The 24,457-nt window shown below is 38.2% G+C and overlaps 1 protein-coding gene across 7 annotated transcripts in view; it reads right to left on the bottom strand.

Moving 5' to 3' along the window:
* Positions 1–582: 582 nt before the first annotated feature.
* ZCCHC7 (zinc finger CCHC-type containing 7) overlaps positions 583–24,457 on the bottom strand; it is a 248,229-nt gene continuing 224,354 nt past the window's right edge. For 5 of the 7 annotated variants that reach the window (XM_045882701.2, XM_045882700.2, XM_064579612.1 and 2 more), the window contains 3 exons: positions 10,345–10,440; positions 5,326–5,443; positions 583–3,470 (listed from right to left, as the gene is read on the bottom strand). In XM_045882701.2, the coding sequence (XP_045738657.1) occupies positions 3,034–3,470; positions 5,326–5,443; positions 10,345–10,440 (651 nt within the window). In that variant the 3' untranslated portion in view covers positions 583–3,033. The remainder of the gene's footprint in view (positions 3,471–5,325; positions 5,444–10,344; positions 10,441–24,457) is intronic. The other 2 variants (XM_054509308.2, XM_064579613.1) reach the window with 1 other exon arrangement.

Raw genomic sequence — 24,457 nt, 5'->3', positions numbered from 1 at the left:
CCAAAAATGGTACCAACAGGGGATCAAGACAGCTATGAAGGAATGAAAGTCTCTTATTTTGTATGTAATCTTTTGTTGGCAGAAGACTTTTCGGTTGTTTCCTATGAGAAGCTTCTCTCCCTATCTTTTATCAACAGATTGATATATAGTTAATCCTGCCTCTTTACACAAACACAGCACACATTACTCTTTTCACTGTAGCACTAACAAATAGTGTTTCATTGCCCATCAGAGAGGCCAAGAGAAAAAGGAATGACAATATCCCATTACTGTGGTAGTGGGGAGACGAACTCTCTCTCTCACACACTACCAGAAATGTATAAATGACTGGGGAGGAATAGGACTTTTTGGGAATGGAATTTGGTAATATATACTAAAAGATGCATGAAATATATGCATATTTTTTAGACCCACAAATTCTACTTTATCACAATAATCAGAGGAGATATGATGTGCACAGAATTTTTAAGATGATGAAAACAACCAAAATGTTCAACAACAGGAAGCTGATTAAATAAGTTATGGTATAGCCATATAACAGCATGTCATGGAGCCATTAAAAATAATGATGTAGACACATAATGGATTAGAAAAAAGATTTTTACAATGCATTAAGTGAAAAAACAGGTTACAAAACAATGTATATACGTATAGAAAAACGTCAGGAAGGTCGACACTAAAAATTTTAACCGTATCTTTGGGTGTAAGAATCAGGTATGATTTTTAAAATTTTTTTCCCTTAAAATGAACATGCAATCCTTGTCTGACAAAAATAAAGATCTAATAATAGGTACTACAAATAGCATGGACCATGAAAGCAAGACCTTTCCATTGAGAGAATGCTCCTGGGTGGGACTTGACTTGATAAGGCCTGCGGCTTGGATTCCTTCGGATCCTTTGCCTCTTCTAAGAATGGCAAACATGAAGCAAGCTATCGCCCAGGAAAGGAGCCATTTAGGCTGCCTGTAATCAAAGTGGGGCCAGAGGCAAAAGATGTTTGTTTAGCCTTCTCAAACTTAGCAACTAAACAGATTCTTATTGTTTGGGACATCTGCTTTTCTTCTCAATTGTATTTACCCATTTAAAGTATTACTTGCTTAACTGTGGAATCTCTAAGATATTTTAAACTCCCCATTTTTGTATGGAAAATTGGTGTGTGATTCCCTGATGGACTGACTTTAACTGAACACTTGGTGAAAGACTCAGGTGCCAGGCAACGAAGAGGAAATGGAGCAAAAGCTCCTCTGTGTTTCTGCTCTTTCCTAACCACCCTAATGCCCACAAGGAAAGTAGCTCAGCTGTTTTCCTATCTGCATTTAAATGCATGGACCTGAAGGGTAAATTATATCCCAGAACAAAATGCTTGTCTAATTAAAAAAAAAAAAAAATGGGGGGGAGGGGCAATAGGATAATGCGCAGAAGCGAATTAAAAAAAAAAAAAAAAAGCGAGCCTCTTTTCTTCCTTTCTCCAAACAATCTGCTAAGTATGAAAGACCCTAAGGAATCCACTCTGCCCTGAAAGGAGATGCCCTTGCATCGGAAGCAATGCTAGTCACACCACACCAATAATAAGCCATGCTTGTCCCACGTCTTAATGAGGAATAACACCAATTATTTCAGGACTTACCACTCTGTGAAGCCATTTCTCATGGCTGTCACTTTTAGCAGGGCTTTTAAAGACTCTGGCCACTTACCTTAGGGTCAAAACAAGCCCAGCTGAGGTTAGGAAGCCATGAAGCAACACGAAGAACACTTACACTTAGCTGAGAGCAGGACAACCACAGGGAGGGAGGGCAGTGGACTAAAGACTTCAGTTGACGCTGAAGCTGTTTTAGGAGGAGAGACTCTCCCTTTCCCCCCAGAAGATAAGAGAGCTGATCCTATCAGATACACAGCAGTTCATGTACTTCACAAAGAGTAAAACACAAATGTGAGAAGCTAACATTATAAAACTGCCCTAATTAACTGACTCCATCTCAATTTCTCTTCTGGCATAGAGCTAGTTCTTGGCCAACAAGGGCCTTGTGAGCCCAGTTCGTGGAGATTTTACAACTTTAGTCACTTGTCCAACCCAACCATGCCCTTTGTCACCCAAACTCTCATTGCCTTGTTACATAATTGACAAGCTTATTTACTCTATTTCAGGCATTTTATTTTTCTCATTCTAACATTAGGCTTCAATAAGTACAAAAAATTCACAGGTACAAAAATTTCTGTATAGCCTTGTGGTAGTTAAAAAACCCGTGAAAACAAAACAATGTTTTAAGTTGGGCAGTATCTAGCTCTATACATCTGAGTGACAGTCTCCTTGAAGTGTGGCTGTAAAAATGGTGAGAACTATTGCATTGTGATGACGTTACAATTTTTTACGACTCTTTTTCACTTGTCCCAGGAAATCTATCTCATGCCATCTGCACTGGATGGGTTCCTTACTTCTATTTTGCTATAGACCAATTCTCCGCCTCCTTGGGGCTTCAGTGATGACACCTTCATCTTTCAGCCTCAGGTTCTGACCCTTGGAAGATTCTGACACCAGCCTCAACAGCAAGAACAGCTGGATTGAGATTTATAGCTATTACCCTTCCTGATGTTAAGAAAGAAAAAAGCAATGCTGAAAAAGATTGATGAATTTTTCATACTAGCATTAATTTCTCTTCCTGCAAGGATTTAATTTTCATACTCCCACCACAGATGAATTATATTCGATGAGCTTTTATTTTTTCAGAGTACTTAAAAAAATTGTTCTTGGAAAGATTGCTTCTTCTTATCCCTAGGATTCTGAGTAAAAATGACATATGGGAACAGGGGAAGTCTGAGTATATCTGTTTGTTTTTTTTCCCCCTACATCTAATAACCTGTTGGACACAGAGACTGGAGATCTCCATGGTCTTTGTTCAGCAGCTCCAGGTATGGCTGAGATGACAAACAAAACCAAAAAATCCACTTTATTTAATCATAGATAATAAAGATCTTGCCGGGATGTTCTAGGCATGAAGACCAGACAAACACCAGAAAGCTGAATCGGAAGCTGTCTCACAGCTTAGACTTTTTTTTCCTCTGCTTAATAAGAAATAAATTATCATTGCCATCGGCCTCCAGGTAGCTCTCCTTTTTCTTATGCTTGCTCCGCTTGCCCTCTCTGGGCAGCTTGTCTTCTCTTGGCTTGTGGGAATGTGATGAGTGGTGGAAGGACTTGGGAGCCTTCTGGGTTTTGAAAGGGCCAGAAGAGTGGAGTTTTGGGCCCCTGGGGAAGTCCTCATCCACTTCACGACACCTGTCGGCCTTCCTGTGCTTCTCACGCTCTTTATTGCTCCTGCTTGCTTCTTTTTGGGGTTCCTTCTTTTCTTGAGGCCACCTGTTGTTTCTACAGGAGGCATGGCTCTTCCTCCTGTTATGCTGGGGCCTCTTATCTGCTGCTTCCATGTGAGGTCTCTTGAACTGCCTTGGAAAATCCCCATTTCTCTGGAGTTCTGGAAAATAGAAAAGTATTTCTGCATATTCAGCGGCCAGACAGTCCATGCACAGCTTTCATAGGTCTGTAAATAACTCAGCAGAGAGGGAAACCAGATAATGCAAAGTGTTAGTGATACGACATTCTAAATAGCCATCACTAAGGTAAAAATCACTCACTAAAAATTGCATGGTTATCATTCTGTATCTGATTGCTAAAAATGGAAAATATCCAGAAATCCAGTGATATTTAATCTATTCAAGCCAGCTGAATTAGGCTGAACAATGGTGGTGAAGACTAGTGAAAGCTGTAATCATCTTAGCTTTGTGAAGAAAACTCATGTCGGACCAATTCAAGTTCTTGAAGTGATAAAGAAGCAGCCCTTGACCATAAGGGAAACAAGATGTATAAAATGGTCTTTTGACAGGCTCATATGACATTTCAATTACCCTCTCAAGATAAAGCCTGGCCACAGGACTTAGAGGTAGATGCCAAACTGGACAGGAGATTATTCCTCCAGAGCAGATATCACTGATTTGGAGAGTACACACACATGTGTATTTTAGAGGTTTTGGTGCCAGATTTGATGTTCAATTTTGCCAGGACTTGGAACCCTTACTCTAAGTGTTTGATGGTTGTGATTCTGATGGGTAAGTGGGAGATGAGGTTCCAGTGAGAGATGAAAATGAACATGCCAACAAGGCCTTGAAAGATTGAAGAAGTGGCCAATAAAAAAACAGGATGAAATGCAAGGTAATATATTTAGGGGACCAAAAAAACCCACAAAAAACAAAAATGAATTCTAGGATACAGAGCAAAGGTAATTACTTACAGATTTAGGGTAAAATAAAAATTCCAATGGATGACAGACAACCTCAAAGTAGCCACAGAGTTGTCAATCTAACTAGTTAAAAGGGAAAAAAATGTTTTTTCTCTAGCATTATAAAAGTTATAAAGACTCATTATAGAAAACCTGGGAAATACAGAAAAGTATTAAAAAAAATAAAACCATAGCCATAATCTTTTAATTCAGATGTGACATTTTGGTGCGTTTCTTTTTAATTTTTTAATTTAGTTGCCTAAGCAATATCTTCCCATACTATAATTTCTCTCTCTATAGTTGAGATAAAGTTCATATGAAATGTCATATGTAAAATACGCTGGAGTTGAGAAGTAATTCCTTTCGAAGAAGCCCCGAACTCAGAGAGAGTCAGGAAAAGAATAACAAAACTTTCAGAGTTGACAATGTATAGGTCAACTTGAAAAATATAGAACTGTTTTGTGCTGAAAGCAACAAAAGTAACTTGGTAAACCATTGTGAAGTATATGGCAAGAAAGAAGTTGAAAGAGTAGGCTTAAATTAGAAAACAGGAGAACTTTTAAGTTAGTGACAGTAAATAAAGAAACCCCAGAGGGTGGCCATGGACCGGAAGCTCTGCCGTAATCATGGCTGGTAAGAACAGACTTCCTTGGGGAAGCTCCAGGAATCACCAGGAATCACCTAGCAGGGAAAGCCTTTCTTTCCATGAAAAATACTAGGGACATACAATGGGAAAAAATAATTACTTGCCAAACAGAAAAAGCTCAAAGGAGCCTTTACAAACTCTGTATACCTACATGGATAGAAGTATTTTCTGGACATTTTCTAAATTGGTCATTATGTGAGAAAAATGTTTGCTGTGAATAGAACATAACAGTTTCTGAGGTGGGTGCCTGATTTCTGGAGATCAAGAAAGTTCTGGTTTTTTTTCTGGCAATTATTTAAAACCATTTTCTGTGCTAACCAATGACCCCCAAAGCAGGGAAAGACAGTGCAAAAGAAGATATTTAGGAACTATTGCAAAGGTGGATCTCACAAGAAGTCAGTAACATACCTTTCACTTTTCGTTTTATTCTCTGTTCTCTCTCCCGAATTTCGTATTTGTCATCATAGTAGTAGATGAACGGAGATGTTGGAAAGGTCTGGTTAAACATTCGTCTTTCTGTACATTCCTGCAAGTTGTTTGAAAATTATTGTTTCAAATTACCAAATTTGAAATTGTGATGTTACAAGCGCACTGCTCAGACCACCTTTCTGCAAGATTATGGACCACTGTAGTTAGAGACGAGCCCCACACCAGAGATACCCCATGCTGTGGCTCAGGATGCGGTCTTGCTCCGACGCTGGGAAGATCACACCCAACCGTGCTTACATGTTTCTTTCAGGCTTGGGTTTTCTTTCCTTATCTTTTTTCAATCTCCCCTGCCAAATCCTGCCCCCAGCCCAAGTTAACAGCAATGGGCTGAATCTCCACTGTACTTGCCTTGTTCCTCTCTTAGTAGGTTTATTTTATTTGACCTTATGTTGCTTTAGACCTCTGCTTGTCTGTCTCTTCCAAACGGCCTTCCATCAAGTGCTTCTCCCTTCACATTTACACCCTAAATGTGGGTGTAAATCCTTAGTCCTTTGCTCTTTTCCCTTCACACAAATGGTGTGCAGGCTTATTCTAACCCAACACCCACTGCTAACAAGGGCAGTGATTCTTATGGTGAGGAGCAGGATGGTGGTGGTGGGTTATGTCTAGCTTGAAACTGCTTCTAGGTAATTCTGAAATACCCCAAAGGAATCTTCTCTTCTCTTTGCTCCCCCCACTTAAGATGAGATCACTCCTCTCACTCATTACCCTGGTTCTGCTTCCCACTCACATGACTCTGGCTTTCCCACTGCTGCTATTTTCCAAGTCCACATCCTTGGCCTGAGCCACATCTAATATAATAGGCTTTATTTATCACGATCTGGTGACATATATTCATTCAGTATGTCTGGAACCAAATTTTCTTTTCTTTGAAAGAGGCTTCCCTTTGGAACTTCTCCATTTCTGTCCTCTGCCATCTTGCTTAAAATGTATTTTGTAAATGTTTACTTCTTTTTAGTTAGGTATTGAAGAAAATTAGAATACCCCTTAGGAAGAAAGTATATGAAACAGCCACATAAACTTTAGTTAACTTATCCTAACTTTGGCATAATATATTTGACTTGTAATTCTAAGATATCTGACCAAGCTGGGAGCCATATACTTAGGAACATAATTTGCAGAGTTTAAAAAATTATGAATCATTCTAAATATATACTTAAGTATAAAGTAATGGAAATCTGTACCTACTATTAGGCTTTATCAAATCATAACATTTTATCTTAACTTCAGTTTTTATCCCAAGGCGTGAAGCATTAATAATACAACTGAAATCCTCTTTCCCATGCCTCATTCCTCTCCTTCCCTTTCCAGAAATTGCCACTGTCTTAAAGTTGGTGCCTGCCATTCTTATATGTTTTCCTCTTACTACTACTAAACAATACGTAAGTTTGAAGTGTTCAGACTTCATAAAAACAGTATCATTCTATAAATGTTTTGAAGGTGCTTTAGGTTATAATAGCTTTATAGAATAAATTGGGTGATGGTTCTCTTGAATTATGTTTCTGAATAAAGGTTTGGTAAAACTTGACTGTAAAACTCTCTGGGTCTGATATATTTCAGGGGAGAGAATCCTGATAACTAATTTTATTTTTTTTAGTGGTATTGGTTCATGTAAGTTTGTTCTTCAGTCATTTTGGTTAATTAATATTTTTCTGGAGAATTATTTATTTTATCTATATTTTCAGACTTAATTTTGAACTTTATAAAGTTTGTATTCTCTTATAATTAAAAAATTTTAAGCTATTCACATTTTTTATTCACTATTTGTACCTTTTCTTTGAGTAGTTTTTCCAGAAGTCTTTTTACTTTTGAAAAGAAAATGTTGGGGCCCCTGGGTGGCTCAGTCAGTTAAGCATCTGCCTTCGGCTCAGGTCATAATCCCAGGGTCCTGGGATCGAGTCCCATGTCCGGTTCCCTGCTCAGCGGGGAGTCTGCTTTTCTCTCTCTCTCTCTCTCTCCCCCCTTCCACCCCTGCTTGTTTTCTCTCCCTCTCTCTCAAACAAATAAATAAAATCTTAAAAAAAAAAAATGTTTTCAAAGAACCAGGTTTTGGTTTTGTTGATGCTATTAATTTTGTTTTCTATCTTAATAATTTTGGATCTTATCTTTATTATCTCCTTCTTCCAACTATCTTTAGCTATACTGTGTTGTTGACTTTCTGGATCTTTTGGGGCTTTTTTGGATCCTGCAAGTTATAAGGCAAACCTGCATGGTAATATAAAGAATTACTTTTATAAATCACTATCCATGGTGGCCCCAAGTTTCCAGAAGAAAGGACACCCATGAAAGATTTGGGTCTAAGATTCTGTTAATAGTCTGAATGTTTGTGCTCATCCCCTCACCCGCAACCAAAATTCACCTCCAAGGTGAATTAAGAGGTGGAGCCTTTGGGCAGTGATTTAGGTCATGAAGGTGGAGCTCTGATAAATGGGATTAATGTTCTCATAAAAGAGATCCCTACAGAGCTCCCTAGCCCCTTTTGCCTTGTGAGGACACAGCAAGAAAGTGTCACCTAAGAGGAAAGAGGGCCTTACCCGACGTTGATTCTGCTGGTGCCATATCTTGGGCTTCCCAGCCTCCAGAACTCTTAAGACATAAATTTCTGTTGTTTATAAACCACCCAGTCTATGGTAGTTTGTTTATAGCAGCCTAAATGGACTAAGAGAGAGTTTAACCATAAAATATTAAGAGCAAGTTACAATTACAAAAAGGTACTAAAGATCTTGATGCATTCCCAGCGCCCACTCATACTTTCACAGGCTCCTGGAGTAGGCTCTCTGCACAGTGACCTGCTGTTTCCTATGGTAGTCTGCCTGATGCGGAGCTGCTTATGACGGTCCCTGCCTCCCCAACTACACAGTGAGTGGAGTTAGGGAAGGGTGGTGCCACATTCACCTCAGAATATCTTCCACATGAAGAGGCTGTTGAGTAACATCGGTAGAGCTGTATTTCTGAAACTGAAGGGGAGGGGTCCTCAGACATCTTTAATCATCTGCACAGTCTCCTATTTGGATCCTGTATGGTCTAGACTGTGTGACTATACGGAGCTATACAGTCCCATAAATATTTTCCAAAGCTAAATGTAAATTATATTTTGATTATCCACATCGCTGGTCCCCTCCATTAGCACAGACAATTGACAGATATAATTTATCTACTATTCTGGATTAGCCACACCACTGATCTTCTTCATTAGTGTGCATAATCTAGAGTTCTTCATCTATGGCAGCGATGAGGCTGCCAAATTTGCTTTATTGTAAATTAAAAACCATCTAAATCTAGATTTCAGGGATAAATTCCAAATGTTTTTAATGTATTTCATATCTATATTAACAGGAGTGACTAGTAAGCAGTATGTGTCCAACTGTAATTGTTTTTCTTTAATTGAACAAACATAAATGCTAAAATCACACCCCTTTGCTTTAAAGAGGTCAGCAAGCATAAATTGTACATCTATGTGATCTGTGTGGCAGTGGAATACTTACGTGGATAGGTTTCCTAAACAGTGTTGGCAACATCTGAATTTTGGCAACAAGGAGGAATGCACAAAGCCGGAAAAGATCTAGAGATGACAATTTTGTAAGAAAAAGTATTCTCTAACAAGGTTTCAGTGTGAGTTCTACGGAAATGAAGGAGTATACTGCAGGGCCTCTCCAACCCTATCACCCTACTGTGGATTTGTTCACACTGGAAACAGCATCCCCATGTCAGTACTGAGAAATCTCCCTGTACAACTTCTTTGCTTTGTAGATAAAGAAACTGAAAACCAGAGAGAAAACGCCGGTTGTTCAAGTCACACAGTTAAGTCAATAGCAGAGTAAAAACTGGAACTGAGGATCAGAACTTCATCCTACTTTCATATTCTATCCCTTCACTCCCTAGTCCTGCTGCCCCAATGTGGAAGAAAAACTTCATCTGCTGGTGAACTGTGCCCCAGACTTTTCTTTTCCCAGCCGTTCTGTCTCTCCCTAGGCTGTCGAGCTCTAGCCCCAAGGTCTGCCTGGTCAGAATCCAAGTCACAAAGGGCAGTCCTCTCCCATCCTACTGCTCACAGCCCTACCCATTTTGAGGACTCTCTACCCACTGAATGCTTTCCACCTCGTGTCATCAGATTGGATATTTTCGTTTATTTTGGTTTCTAGGCTGCGAGAAGCCCACCTGGAAACTAGGAATGTATTTCTCCATACAGATTTTCTACTTTTTGTGCCACCACCTTTCTTCCTCTGGCGCAGGATTCCCAGAACGCAGGAGAGCTCTGAGTCGATTCTTACTGCAGCCTGTCTCTGGGATGAGCTGCTGCTGTTTCATACTTAGTGAGACAACTGGCTAGGAGACTCCCTCCCATCCCACAACAACCAGTTTCTTCTGCTCTGACACCCCGGCACCTGAAACACACACAGTTTGGCCCTTTCGGTTGGGGTTGGGAACACGCAGTCTGCATAGGGTATTTGGACGTTTGTGGGGTGGGCAGGCTAGTCAATGATGCAGCCCCTCTGTCTTTCCACTAGCGTCGGGGTTTACACGTGAGTGATGAAGATTTAAGGGAACACAATACCAGGGAAAACTGGAGATACTGGAGAACTACACAGAAAATCTAAAGTCATGATTTGGCTGTGTCAAGGTCATAGCAAACATAAGAACTCAGGAGAACTGTAACCATTCTGTTGACTACTTTTATTTGATTGATTTTATGAGCTTTGTATTTGTTTTAGCCTAATGTATTCCTGCATATTTAAAACAATTAGAAGAATGTGCTCTGACAGATCCCTTACTCTTGCAGGGAAGGGAGAAGTCAATTGGGTGAAAATATATGAAGTCTTATTTTAGGATATTAGTTTATTGAAAAAGTAAGCATTCAGAATTACATTCTTTTCGAGTTCATCTTTCAGCAACCACTCCCAGAACAGAATGCTATGCCCCAATGCTACTCAAACTTACGTGTCCATAATGGCCTTCTTGCCCACAGTTGTAGCAATACACTAAGGCTGATTGTCCAGAAGGGGTCTTCGGCTTTTTGGGTGGTCCAGGTTTGGTCTGCAACATGAGTATTTGTGAGGGTTTATTAAGTGTTTGAAGAAAACTGAAACCTAATTCTTTCCCAAAGAGCTCTTTTTAGGTAAGAGACTCCTTAGAGATACTGCCTCCTAGAGTTTAGTGTGAGGACCTCATATCCAGATGGCTCTCCGTGTTAAAGTGCATAACATGACAATTCTCTTATACTTCACATCGATGTGTTCTTTCCTCTCCTTCGCTCCTCATTCCATTTGGCACTGTGCCCAGGACTGTGCTAGGTATTAGGTCTCTCAGAGAAGCACAATAGGCTAGTAGAACATGACAGACATATAAATAAATGACAGAACGATGTAATAAGCACAGTGACAGAAACATGTACAAGGTATGAATGGAGTGGCAAGGGGGACCCACCATTGGATGGGATGGAAGAAGTCAGGGAAAGCTTCCTTGAAAGTATACAACTTAAATTTACTCTCAAAGGATTAGCTGTAAGTAAAATGAAAAGTCCTAGGTAGAGGGGGCAGCATGAACAATGGCATGAAACTAAGAAAGAGCATACATGCTGACAAGGTACAGAACACACAGCCAGGTGTACTGACAAATGAGACTGGAGAAAGCAGGGCACAAGAAGGGAGGGCCTTATAAATCATCTTAAGGAGCTTTGGGTTTATCTGGGCTTTTCCATTTTAAGTGTAGTTTTTGTTTTTTTTTTTTAAGATTTTATTTATTTATTTATTTATTTATTTATTTATTTATTTATTTATTTATTTGACAGAGAGAGAGAGAGACAGCGAGAGAGGGAACACAAGCAGGGGGAGTGGGAGAGGGAGAAGCAGGCTTCCCACCAATCAGGGAGCCCGATGCGGGGCTTGATCCCAGGCCCCTGGGATCATGACCTGAGCCGAAGGCAGACACTTAACCAACTGGACCACCCAGGCGTCCCAATAGGAAATATTTTTAAAGATTGAATGAAAGTTGAGAGAAGGAGACAGTAGGTATACATTACTTTGAGAAGCATGAATAACAAGGGGCAGAAGAAGACTGAACAAGACCTAGGAAGGGGGTTTGGTGGAGTTTGCTATTAGAATGAGAGAGAGAGAGATCTGAACAAGTGAGAAAGCTAGTAGAGATGGAGGAGTTGGAAACAGGAGAGAAGGGAGAAGACAGAGCAAAACTCCTGAGGTGGCAGGGCTTTAAACAGAGAAAAAACCCTAATTGCCCTCCCACTCCATTCTTTTTGGAGATTGGAAGAAAGGTAAGGATGGGATATAAACTTGGTTAAGTTTCTTTCCTTTTTTTTTTTTTAAAGTAAACTGTACACCTAACACTGGGCTCGAACTCACGACCCCGAGATCAAGAACCGCAGGCTCCCTGGACTGAGCCAGTCAAGGCGCACCCCACTTATGTTCTTTAATGGGATGCAGTAACAAAGAGTGCTGGTCTCCAACTAATTTTGTTATTGTTTTTTAAGGTGGCAAACGGCTGGTCTGTGGAGGTTTTATTTTCTTGACACCAGAAAATAATCTATAGGTTATAAAAACTGTTTTCAAACAACTTTACTTTCAGATTCCATTTCCTAAAATGGAAAACTGGAGGATAACAGTAACCTAGAAGCTCTTTTCTACTGAAAATGACTACAAAGGTTACACAAAATGGAATTTACAACCTCAGCTCTTATCAATTGGGATATAATAAAAAACACAACAAAAGGTCTTATATTCTCCAATAAAAAAATGTGGTTCACAAAGGAAGACAAGCTGAAAGTCGTCAAGCACAGTTTTGATAGGGATGCACATAAGCAATGTACCACTCACTCACTGCAGTGGTTCACAAATTTGTTCAGGTATAGAGTGCCAGGAAGACATGAAATTATTAAGCAGAAATTATTTTTCCATCTTTGTGTTATGTGATGTGACACAAAATTGCAACTATGAGCATAGATATATGTGGTTTAAGAGAAAGAAATCAAACCCAGAGATAAGTCATGGATGTGAAGGCAGAACACAATGTTTCAAGGAAGAAGCTGTCAAAAGCTGCTGGTGGGTTAAATAAGATAAAGACTATGAAATCCACTGGATTAGCAATCAGGAAGTTGCTGGCAAATGGAAACTGCTGTGAACAGTTTATTTGAGGGGTAGAGATGCAAACCAGATTGTAATGGGTTTATTATAAGTAGAAAGAACTGAAGAACAGTACACTGATGACTTTCAAGAGACTAGGTTAGGTATGGGGCAAGGGAAGGGGACAAGTAGAACAGAACAAGTTCAAGGATGCCTCCATCAGTGATGTTTACCAGAGCGCTGGGCACATGGCATGAGCATATATACATGCATTCTTTCACTGATTTATTAAAAAAATAATTACTGAGTGCCTAATACATGCCAGATATCTTAGAACAGATTAGGTAATTGAGAAGTGAGACCAAAATAATCACTGCTCACATCTCCCGTAGTGGAAGACAGATAAACCAACAAAACACATACACACACACAGACAATATCAGATAGTAATAAATGGCACACAATTAAAATACAGTTATATGATTGAGAGTCACTGGTGGTGACTTAAGATTGAATTTTAGAGAAACTCTCACTGGGAGGATCATTTTTTGTGACAAATCCCACCATCCCCCCAAGTTTGCAATGAGTAGGGAACATTCTAGGCCTCAGGCATGGGAGACAGGGAATGCAAACCCCTGACGTAGGCATAAGTTTGCCAAACTTGAGTATCTGAAAAATATCTGTAAATTTCAAGTGTGGTAGGTGAAGGAAGAGTGGGAGAAGATGAGGTTCTAGAGATGGAGAGGGACTAGATCACTTAGGGCTTTAACAATCAGAGTGGAAGGGACTAGATTTTGAGTGGCATGAAAATCTAGTCTAAGGCTAATGGTAGGTGCTCAGTAATTAGTTGGCAACTGTTAGCAGAGACTATCACTAATGATAAACAGAATTATCCAGGGGCGCCTGGGTGACTCAGTTAAGCGTCTGCCTTCGGCTCAGGTCATGGTCCCAGGGTCCTGGGATCGAGCCCCGCATCGGGCTCCCTGCTTGGCGGGAAGCCTGCTTCTCCCTCTCCCACTCCCCCTGCTTGTGTTCCTGCTCTTGCTATCTTTGTCGCTGTCAAATTAATAAATAAAATCTTTAAAAAACAAAACAACAACAACAAAAAACAGAATTATTCACCCCCCAAATAATGAATCTTCTCTGAAAAACTTATGTTTATAAATTTTTCTGTTTTGTATGTGTGTGTGTGCAAATATATGGCAATTTACCCCTGAGACAAGATTTCTAGATTCACTGATGAGAAAGAAAATATGCTCACTCTGTTTATTCCACTGGAATAAGAAACTCCATTGGCTCAAATCTTATGCAAAAGGACAAGATGAAATCAGGCAGTAATGACAAGGGGGCCCAATAAAGACCAAGTTAAGAGGGCTATCCAGACGCAAACTTTGTCTTGATTGGTATGAATGCAAATAGAGATTTCCTCACAGGAGAGCCAATGGTATCCCCATGGCACTGCTGGCTTGTCCTTAAGAATACAGAACACAGGGGCGCCTGGGTGGCTCAGTTGGTTAGGCGACTGCCTTCGGCTCAGGTCATGATCCTGGAGTCCCGGGATCGAGTCCCGCATCGGGCTCCCTGTTCGGCGGGGAGTCTGCTTCTCCCTCTGATCCTCCTCCCTCTCATGCTCTCTGTCTCTCATTCTCTCTCTCAAATAAATAAATAAAATCTTTAAAAAAAAAAAAGAATACAGAACATAGGAAAGCCACACTACTATACAACTCTCCAGTGGTTCGTTCCCATCACATACTCTCAGAATAAAGGCCACAGTGCTCCTGATCCTCCTTTCCCTATTTCACCTTCTCCCATACTAAACTGATTATTTGTCACATTTATTATCTGTCTCCCCATTGCTAGAATATAAGGTGTATGAGGTAAGGTATCTTTGTTTAGTACACTATGTATCCTTATGCTGAGAATCTAGAGTAAGTGTTGGCCGACAGGCCAAATCCAGCCTGCTGCCTGTTTTTGTATAGCCCACAGGCAAGAATGGCTTTTACGTTTAAATGGTTAAAAAAAAAAAAAAAAAAGGATATTTTGCAACACATGAAAATTCTATGAAATTCAAAATTCAGTGTCTGAAAATAAAGTTTTATTGGAACACTGGGAGGCACACCTGTTTACAGATTATCTAAGGCTACTTTTCTTATATTATTTTAATTCTAGTATAGTTAATATACACTGTTATATTAGTTTCAGGTGTACAATATAGTGATTCAACAATTCCATATATCACCCAGTGCTTATCAGACATTTCTCCAAAGAAGACATCCAGATGGCCAACAGACACAGGAAAAGATGCTCAACATCACTCATCAGGGAAATGCAAATCAAAACCACAATGAGATATCAGCTCACACCTGTCAGAGTGGCTAGAATCAAAAACACAAGAAACAAGTGTTGGCGAGGATGCAGTGAAAAGGGCACCCTCTTGCACTGCTGGTGGGAATGCAAACTGCTGCAGCCATTGTGGAAAACAGTATGGAGTTTCCTCAAAAAGTTTAAAATAGAACTACCTACAATCAATTTATCTATGGCAACTTTTCATGCTACAAGAGCAGTTATGACAGAGACCATATGGCCTGCCAAGCTAAACTATTTGCTATCTGGCTCTCTACAGAAGTCTGCCAATGCCTAAGCTAGAACACATAAAGTGCTCAATAAATAGGTGGTGAATGAGTAGATGTTAGACTCCAAAATTTGGGGCACCGGGTGGCTCAGTCGTTAAGCGTCTGCCTTCAGCTCAGGTCATGATCCCAGGGTCCTGGGATGTAAGCATCTAATACATTTTAGTAAGTGTTAATAATTTGGATACTTTGGGAAACAATATCAATTTTTTTATATCATTAAAGGACAACCTATAGAATTATGCTTTGATATATTAAAGAGTCTGCATAAATTAATATAGCTTCCTAAATGTCTCCCCTACTTCACATTCAGAGTGTGGTATATACTCTGGCAAAATCGGGAAGAAATTAGTTATACGAACAGAATAGAAATTCAGTTTTACAGTACCAAGGATAAAGAGATCCTTCTTAATCAAGATTTTGAAAGCATGCTTCATGGTGATCCTTATTTTATTTTGAAAGTAATTTCATTTAAAGAACCTCAAATTTAGCCCCACTGTTCATTTATGCTCCTCGATGAAGTGCAAACATTTGGATGTTCGTTCATCTGAATAATGCCACCAGTTAAAAACTTCCATTATTACTAATAAAAATAGCAACAGTATTTATATTGTGCTATGAAATTCTAAACTGTTTCACAATAATTAATTAGTAAATGACATGACAAACGCTATCTACATACTCTCATTTTAATAAACCATCATGTACTAGGACTTAATAGGAATGAAATCAGCCTAGATCTTACCTAATTAGAGAACATTTCTGTATTAGAATACAGTACTGAAAACTCAATAATGATTTCCAGTGGACAAGTTTTCATACTATGATCTAACAAAAATCTTACAGCTATTTAAAGTGGTAGAAATATAAATTTGTGACTCAATACTTCTGCCTTGGAGCATGTCTTTATTTTTAATTAACAGTAAAGGTCCAATTTAAAGCAGAATATGTCAACTGATTAGCTCTAAGTTCAGGGTTCTGTCATACAGTCTGTGCTGTGGACAAAAAGTTAAATGTAAGGGAATCAATGTAGTCTTTTAGAACTTTTTTTTTTAAGTTAAAATTTTATCTAGAGACTTTGACCCAATGGGTTACCACGTGAACTACTTATGAAAGCAGGGTTTTTTTTTGGGGGGGGGTTACAGACATTTAAATAATCTATATTTGTAGGGTGATATCTTAGAGATTACTTTACTATCAATATATAGAAGTAATAACCTGGTAGATAGCATTACCTATGAAAGGTCCGTCCCATCTGCTATTCTTGCTGAAAGCTTTTCATGCACCAGTAAACTCAGTAAATATCAGAAGATAAAGCATAAGCCTACCACGCCACGGATTTACTCCTAATGTCTCCTCAAAGTGCAGCCCGATGCAACGATTACAAATGATTTTCTTCTAATGTCATTTTACATAACCCTTTTTTCTGCATGAGTAGTTAGTGCGGAATGAATGAATGAATGCCATTAAAACAGTTAATCATTATCTGGGACACTGGCCTTACTCCCTTCACAACTAGGAATCTCCATGACAAAGGCCAAGAGATCAAAACGCCAGAGCTGCCTCAGTGTCCTATTTCTAACAGTAATTTTTTATGCAAATGAACCTGCTGGGCATCTCCCTCTGTGACCTTGAGCTGCCCTTATCTAAACTGACTTTGATCCAATGAGGGTCTGCATTTAGTTGAAGCTCATTACTATATAGGATAAGCAATCAATTTCACTAATTAAAGGGAATTTTCTACTCTTGTGAATGCAAAATGGACTTATTTTTATAATCACATATGCTTTGAAGACTAGACTATATATTTTTATTAATCCAATTTGTTATATGAACATATATTAAAAGGCAAATATATTAAGTACCTGAGGCAAATGTATTCATGACCAACTGTAACATTTAGTACTGAGCTTAGTGCCAGTCTTTCTGAACAAGTCACATTTATTTATATACCTCTTAAATCGGTATGCTTTTCATGCTTGAGAATGACCTTATTCTTTCAAAATATTTCCAAATCAATTTATTCTTTCAATAAGCTCACTAATAGCATGAACCTCCCCCCAACATTCATATATTTAAAAATTCCAACCTAAGTATCAAATAGGATTCTCAAGAAAATGTTACCCCAAACCAAAAGCTTGTCATCATGGTCAAAGTCCATTGGTTGAAGTGACAAATGGCATGAATTTTTTTTTTTTTTTTAGATTTTATTTATTTATTTGAGAGAGAGAGAATGAGAGAGAGAGAGCACGAGAGGGAAGAGGGTCAGAGGGAGAAGCGGGCTCCCTCCTCAGCAGGGAGCCCGATGCGGGACTCGATCCCGGGACTCCAGGATCATGACCTGAGCCGAAGGCAGTTGCTTAACCAACTGAGCCACCCAGGCGCCCGACAAACGGCATGAATTTCACATTGGAACAGAAAAAAGATTCAATTTAAAATACATATTAAAATAAATAAGTAAAATACATATTTTTTCCTCTTTAAAGACATTATTTTTACTGCCTACTCTAGAGATCAGATAGGCCTTTTAAGTATTTTATTTAGTTTTATAAAGAGTACACAGGGAAAAAGGAATGAATGCCCTCCCTTTCCTTTAGTATTGTTTACAATATAAACGCCAACAAAATGTAACAGGTCTATATTTAAGAAAAATCAAATCTGGGGCCTAAAGGAAAGAAAGGAAGAAATTTAAAAGTTAGGCAAACAGTTCTGCAGTGAACTGACCTAAAGCTGAGTCTATGACAAGGCAAAAATGATGATTCCAAGATACCAAGATATGACCAAAGATCCAAAGACCATAGTCCTGTCCTCCCTTGCCAGGGTTTTTCTGTGGCAGGTACTCACACCTGTGGACCTGGATGCCAGGTCTGTTCAAACCACAGTTCTGGACAGTCTTCCATTTGCACAGCATTCTGGCAAATGGTCACGGTATTATTTCTTTTGAGGAATACTGGGAGGAATTTTCTCTCCAAACTAAAGGCTCTGAAATTATTTTAAAACAAAGCTTCCTTCATAAAGTTTTTTAAGCTTTCGGTTTTTTTCAGTGAAAAAAAAAAAAAAAGAATTCAATCGTATTCCAGAGGACATTGCTACTAATTCCCCCCTACATTCTAAAAATGTCATTGAAAGCACCATATGTAATGATATACCTATTTCTTTTATGTGTTAAAAAAACTATGTCATGTACCCAACAGATTCCCAATCCATTGGGTAATTCCTTAATTAGGCAGATTTTTGAAACATGTATTATGTACACAACAGACCGGAACGTCTCCTTTGGAGCATTTTCTAGTCTATCGGGTTATTACATCATTAAGCCACACATGCTACGTAGAAAAAAATCCTTATGAAAATTCATGAAAAAATGTACAGCACATCATTAGCATGCAGCAGACGTGTATGCTTTTGATATTTTCCCTGGTAAAAAAAAAAAAAAAAAAAAAAACTACATGAAATAATTAGTCCAGGTCATGAAAACATGAGAAAGGTACTAGACACTGGTGAAAATGAAAATTGCAAAAAATTGCATCTCTCATGGTTTAGCTGAGGAGTAATTTGCTTTATTGGAAAATGGATTCTAAAACAGTGTTCACTTGAACTATAGCAGAATAAAGAGTGTTGCCTTATTGATTTGATATTTCCTATACACACCTAACTTCCTCCCTACTCCTCTTTTGGATACTCATAAGTTTTTTTTTTTTTTTTTTAAAGATTTTATTTATTTATTTGAGAGAGAGAGAATGAGAGACAGAGAGCATGAGAGGAAGGAGGGTCAGAGGGAGAAGCAGACTCCCTGCCAAGCAGGGAGCCCGATGCGGGACTCGATCCCGGGACTCCAGGATCATGACCTGAGCCGAAGGCAGTCGCTTAACCAACTGAGCCACCCAGGCACCCATGGATACTCATAAGTTTTACAAACCAGTGGGCTGAAGGTTGCAAATGACCAGTGTTAAGACCATTAATTATTCAAGGCCTTTCGGAACTATGTGTTTATATATGTATATCTTCATTTTATGTAACCAAGAGTATTATAGGGATTGCATGGGAGTGTATCTTTTTTATTAAGTTGAGATTCCATTAAAGTAATATGAAGAGAGGTAAACTGTTGGTATAACTCCCAACAGTGAAAAGGTGATATATTCACAACATCAAGCATTAGGCAAAAATCTCAAAGATGATATATTTGAAGACTAAAATAAATGAAGCACAGGTTTTATTTAAAGGAGCTATTAAACTTATTAATTTATGACTTTTCTTTTTGTAAATGAGATCCCACCCTACATCCCTGCCCACTCCCCAAAAAAACCCAACAACAAAAAAAGAAAACCTCAGTAAGCAGAGAACAATGAACATATGCAAGACAGTGAGGATCACGGTAATTCACTCCCTGAATGCTCCAAATCTTCATGGCTTAAAAAGCATCCCAATTTTCTCCAAAGGTAGTGGCATTTATTCACTGGGCCATAGCTAATTTTACATGGAATGCAAAAATGTTAGTTTAAGTTTAATTTACCACCCTATTTAAATATTTCCAATGTAGCTCTCAAACTGCAGAGCTATCCCTCCATTTTAATTTTAAAGTAAGTTAGCAAAGGCTTCCTTCTTAATCCCCAGAGACTACCTACATAGTGACACAAACGCACAAATTTATGACAGCAACATAAATGCTCTTCTGAAGTAATGTGCAACATTAAGTGAAAATCGTTTCCTGGAAAGATATTATAGGTATCTATATTTTATTTGCCATCTTAAACATATCTGGGTCTTTATGGCCTTATTTTAAAAATGTATTTCCTTTTTATATTTCCTGGTGCAAATGGACTGCATAAATAAGCAATGTGCTATGAGGCTTCAGACCAGCCGATAAAACCTTTCAATTTTCATGCCAGCTTCTTCTTTTGTAATTCAAATCCGCCTGGAAACTGGCAGCTCTGAAAACTGAAACAAGCACTGCCACAAATACCTTGTAATGCTATCGACCTTGTCTGCCCATGCAGTGAGAAAGGGGGATGCGTATGTGTCTGCAGCCATCCAGATAACACAACTCATTTTTTTGGGGGGGGGGGCGTTGGGGTGGGGATAACAGAAGCCAGCCCCAGACGGTGCACCAAGCGCAGTCATTACCAGGCGTGCTGGAGAATAAGTCTCTTCAAAATACACAGTGCATTTAAAAACCACATATGAGGCTGAGCCACTGCTGTCATTACCAATTTTAATTTAGCTCCTTCAGTTTGCCAGCCAGATAAACTCTTTAGTGCTGTTTTTTAATCTATTTGCCACATTTTATGTTTAAGATTATAGTAATATGGACAGGAGAAGGAATCACTTTTAGGGGAAATAAAGAAATAGATCCGCTTATCAGCGCCCATCAGAAAGTTCATTAATCAGCCAGGCTTTGTGCCCTCTAAATTGAAAGGTTAAATAATCCTCTCAGGAATATTTCTTGGCCCCTCCGCCAATTGTCCGGAGAGGAGCTGCCATTCACAGCACGCGGGATCAGTGACAGGGTATCTTACCACTGTTTGGACCCCAAACAATGATGGACAAATGGCCTGGTTTACAAAGAACCTTTTAGTACATGGATGGAAAAGGACCACAGCTTTGAAGCAGGGTGGAGGGATAAGGAGGGAGTGAAGACAGGATGTGGCGGGGAGGGACAGAAAAGAATACGTCCATGTGTGAATCCATGGATATTTTATCTGAATGTTTACTGGGGTGGACTATAAAACATAGAAACTACATTAATATACATCTTCCAACCATATGAAGCACTTAACATATTCAAATTTGCTTGAATATTTTGCATACAACTGTATAGAAACCATCATTGAAAAATTAATAGAGCTGTGGCTCTATTATATTTATTAGCTAAAACACAGAGGATTCAAAAAAAGAACATGATTTTCATTTTTACCATACCTCCACATGACTTACAACAGAAAGCACTCCCCCTCCCCATGCAATTGTGCTTATTCGCCTGAAATGGTCTTAACCAACAGTCACAAAGGCAGGGAATTCCACAGCTGTAAGGGCCTGTCTAAAGAGGGGAGAGTAAGGCTTTTTTTGCTTTTCCAATATGCCTTATCTTAGCTCCTGCTTGTCTTAAAATAAAGAACAAACATGGAATAGGAATGCTCTTTGAAAGAATACAAATCACAGGCACTGAGAAAATGCTTAATTTTGTGTTGCCTTTTTGGCTGAACCTATAAGAGAATACAACTGGAAGTCTGTAAGAGTGAGCAAGCTCTTACACCTCAGCATCTTGCTGTGAAATCAGGCTGGTTTCTGGCCTCAGTCATGTGAAGGCATGAAGCAGTTTCATCTGAAGTACAAAAAAACCGATATGCTATTTTGTTTCCTTCCTCATCTGATTAACATAAACCCTCTACCCCTAGCAGAAAGTATTACAATTGATATGTGTGTGTGTGTGTGTGTGTGTGAGAACTGTTCAATTTCATATTATTCTCAAGATTTATGTAATTTCATTGCTTATGATAACTATATTCAGATGACACTGAAGTTACCATTTAAGAACTGAATGTTTATAACATATTAATTACATTATATATATTTTTCAAAATGATATCATTGTGTCTTTATATGGTACATACGTTATATAGTCATTTTCATTAGGAGAAGTAGCCTAAATATTTTTGTGATCTACTTCTTAAATGTCTTTATAATGATTTTTAGGCAAATCAAATTTAGAAAATAATTTAAGTTTGCTGTATTTAAAAGTTACCTACATTTCTAGAAAAGACACAGATAAATAATAAGAAAATGAAAAGTGAGCTAAATACTTTGGTTAACAAAAGACAGTGCTTGTGAGTATTTTAATTTCAGTAACTATAAGAAGGAAACATTTTTAGGAGACAAAGAGGTCATTATGAATCTCCTTATCTTAAGCAATAACAGTCTTTTCAAAAGACATTACAATAATCTGATAACCTGAGTTTGGGCTATTAGTCCAGAGGCCATCTCTACAGGTGTGAGGCATGTATGGGCTTGCTTTACTGGAGCTCACACAGTGTTGAATACAAGCTATGTGGTAGGTATTGTGCCAAGTACTTTATATTTATTATCTCACTGCATACTTAGAACAAGAAAGCACTATCCTCATTTTTCAGATGAAGAAACCAAGGATCTTAGAAGCCAAATATTTTAACTAGGTTTGACCATCTAAGTAAATTAAAGAGCCAGAATATGAGACGTCTGATCCCAAAGCTGGCATTCTTTTTTCTATTTTGATTAAAAAAAAAGAAAAATTCCCTAGTAATTTCCTCAGAAATAAGTCTTCCACTCCAAATCAATTTTATAGCATGTTTTTTAAGGACTTCAGTAAAATTAGGAGGGAATATGATATAACTATAAATAAAGGCAACAGGAGAGATCCAAGAGAGACAAATTGTGATTTTATTGTATAAACAAAGCTAATGAACAATCCAAAATTCAGTTCCCCTAACTGAAAAGAAATGTGGCAGTAACCCACAAATACACGTAAAGAATAATATTTATGTAAAATTGGTATTTATAGACATGGATACATTACTAAGTTATAAAGATGACTGTAATTTATCTAATAGATTTGGCTTCATATGACTTTTGAAAGAAGGAATGAAAATAATGTGGTATCTTTATTACCAACTGATTCATACACATGAATTCTTTTTACAAAGCTGATATGGATTTCTGAACATTCCCATGGAAAAACTCTTGTTTTGAAATGTGATCTACCAGAGTATTGGTATACCAATTAAGGCAAAGGTCTATTTTAATTCCAAAGATAGTAAAAAAATTTTTTGGTCAAATGGTCTCTAAATATGTAGCATTTTTCTTCATATAATATTTTTGATATTTCAAAAAACCCAAGGATATTAGTTTTGGATGACTATTACTGAGTTCAAAATAGCTGAAAGAAAATAATTTCAGGGCGTGTGGGTGGCTCAGTGGTTAAGCAACTGCTTTTGGCTTGGGTCATGATCCCGGAGTCCCAGGATCGAGTCCCACATCGGGCTCCCTGCTCGGCGGGGAGTCTGCTTCTCCCTCTGACCCTCTCCCCTCTCATGCTCTCTCTCACTCTCTCTCTCTCTCAAATAAATAAATAAAATCTTAAGCGTCTGCCTTCGGCTCAGGTCATGATCCCAGGGTCCTGGGATCAAGCCCCGCATCGGGCTCCCTGCTCAGCGGGAAGCCTGCTTCTCCCTCTCCCATTCCCCCTGCTTGTGTTCCCTCTCTTGCTGTGTCTCTCTCTGACAAATAAACAAAATCTTAAAAAAAAAAAAAAAATTTCAAATGTACAAAAACATAACTCTCATGATTTTGTTGTATGTGGGATCAAATGGCAAATGAATTTCAAGTCTAAAATTTGATTGATTTTATCAATAATTCATTAACTTTTAGTCATTTAAGAGATTTTGCTTTTAAAATCTTAAACTTAATTCAGTTTAAGATTACTAATAGAGTTTATACCGTAACAGAAAATGTAACACTAGTTCAGAGAGATTGTTCATGTCAACAAGTCAAGGGGTTCTTTCAGGACTCTTTCCCTGCAGATTATTCAAATGATTGACCAAAACTCTTAAAGGTTATGGTTGATCATGACAGTGACTAACTAAGTGATTCCTAAATACTTAAGACCTGTTAGGAATTACTATAATCTACCATGTCATTTACATGCATGACTACTAAAAGGAATGTTTAATACAAATATCATTGGTCCTGTATACTTTATCTACTTTTATTCTTGCACTGAAATGTCCAGAGAAGATTATGACAAGCTCAATCAGTTGGAGTATATTTATTTAAGGAATGGTATGAATCACCTGTTCAAAATACATATGAAAAATAATCACTTAAATATGCTAAAATTATTCTACGTAATACTTCTATTCTCTTTATGCGTGGTTAACATGACAAATAATAGGCATCATTCAACATTTCAGATTTTTAAACTACAATTTATTATATAATTTATTATATAGCACTGTGCAGTGTTAAACTGGATTTTGAACATTCTCAGGCTACCTGTTTATATTCATTTTTGTTATAACAAGAGCCCTATTTCAAAGTGTAGGGTTGTAAGTAAAAAAACAACGTAGTTTTATTTGCGATTATATGAATAATGTATGTGTTTCTGAAGGAGAAGAAAAGACTTAAAAAATGTTACATATTAAAATTATAAATACTTAGAAATAGAATTTAATTACCACAGAATGTAAGTATTAAGAAGAAACTGCCCCTATAATGACTAACTATAATTCCTTTTTAAGCAAAGGTGAACATACTTAGGGAACAGGAAAGGGCAGTAAAAAGGTCAAATGTAATTTGCATCCTTTTATCATCCTCAGG

This window comes from Mirounga angustirostris, unplaced genomic scaffold (assembly GCF_029215605.1).
Source record: "Mirounga angustirostris isolate CCGP_5_RB_7025 unplaced genomic scaffold, mMirAng1.0.hap1 SCAF_15, whole genome shotgun sequence".
NCBI classification, from domain to species: domain Eukaryota; kingdom Metazoa; phylum Chordata; class Mammalia; order Carnivora; family Phocidae; genus Mirounga; species Mirounga angustirostris.
The sequence above is the reverse complement of the archived record's forward strand: the minus strand, read 5'-3'. Positions and strand labels throughout refer to the sequence as shown.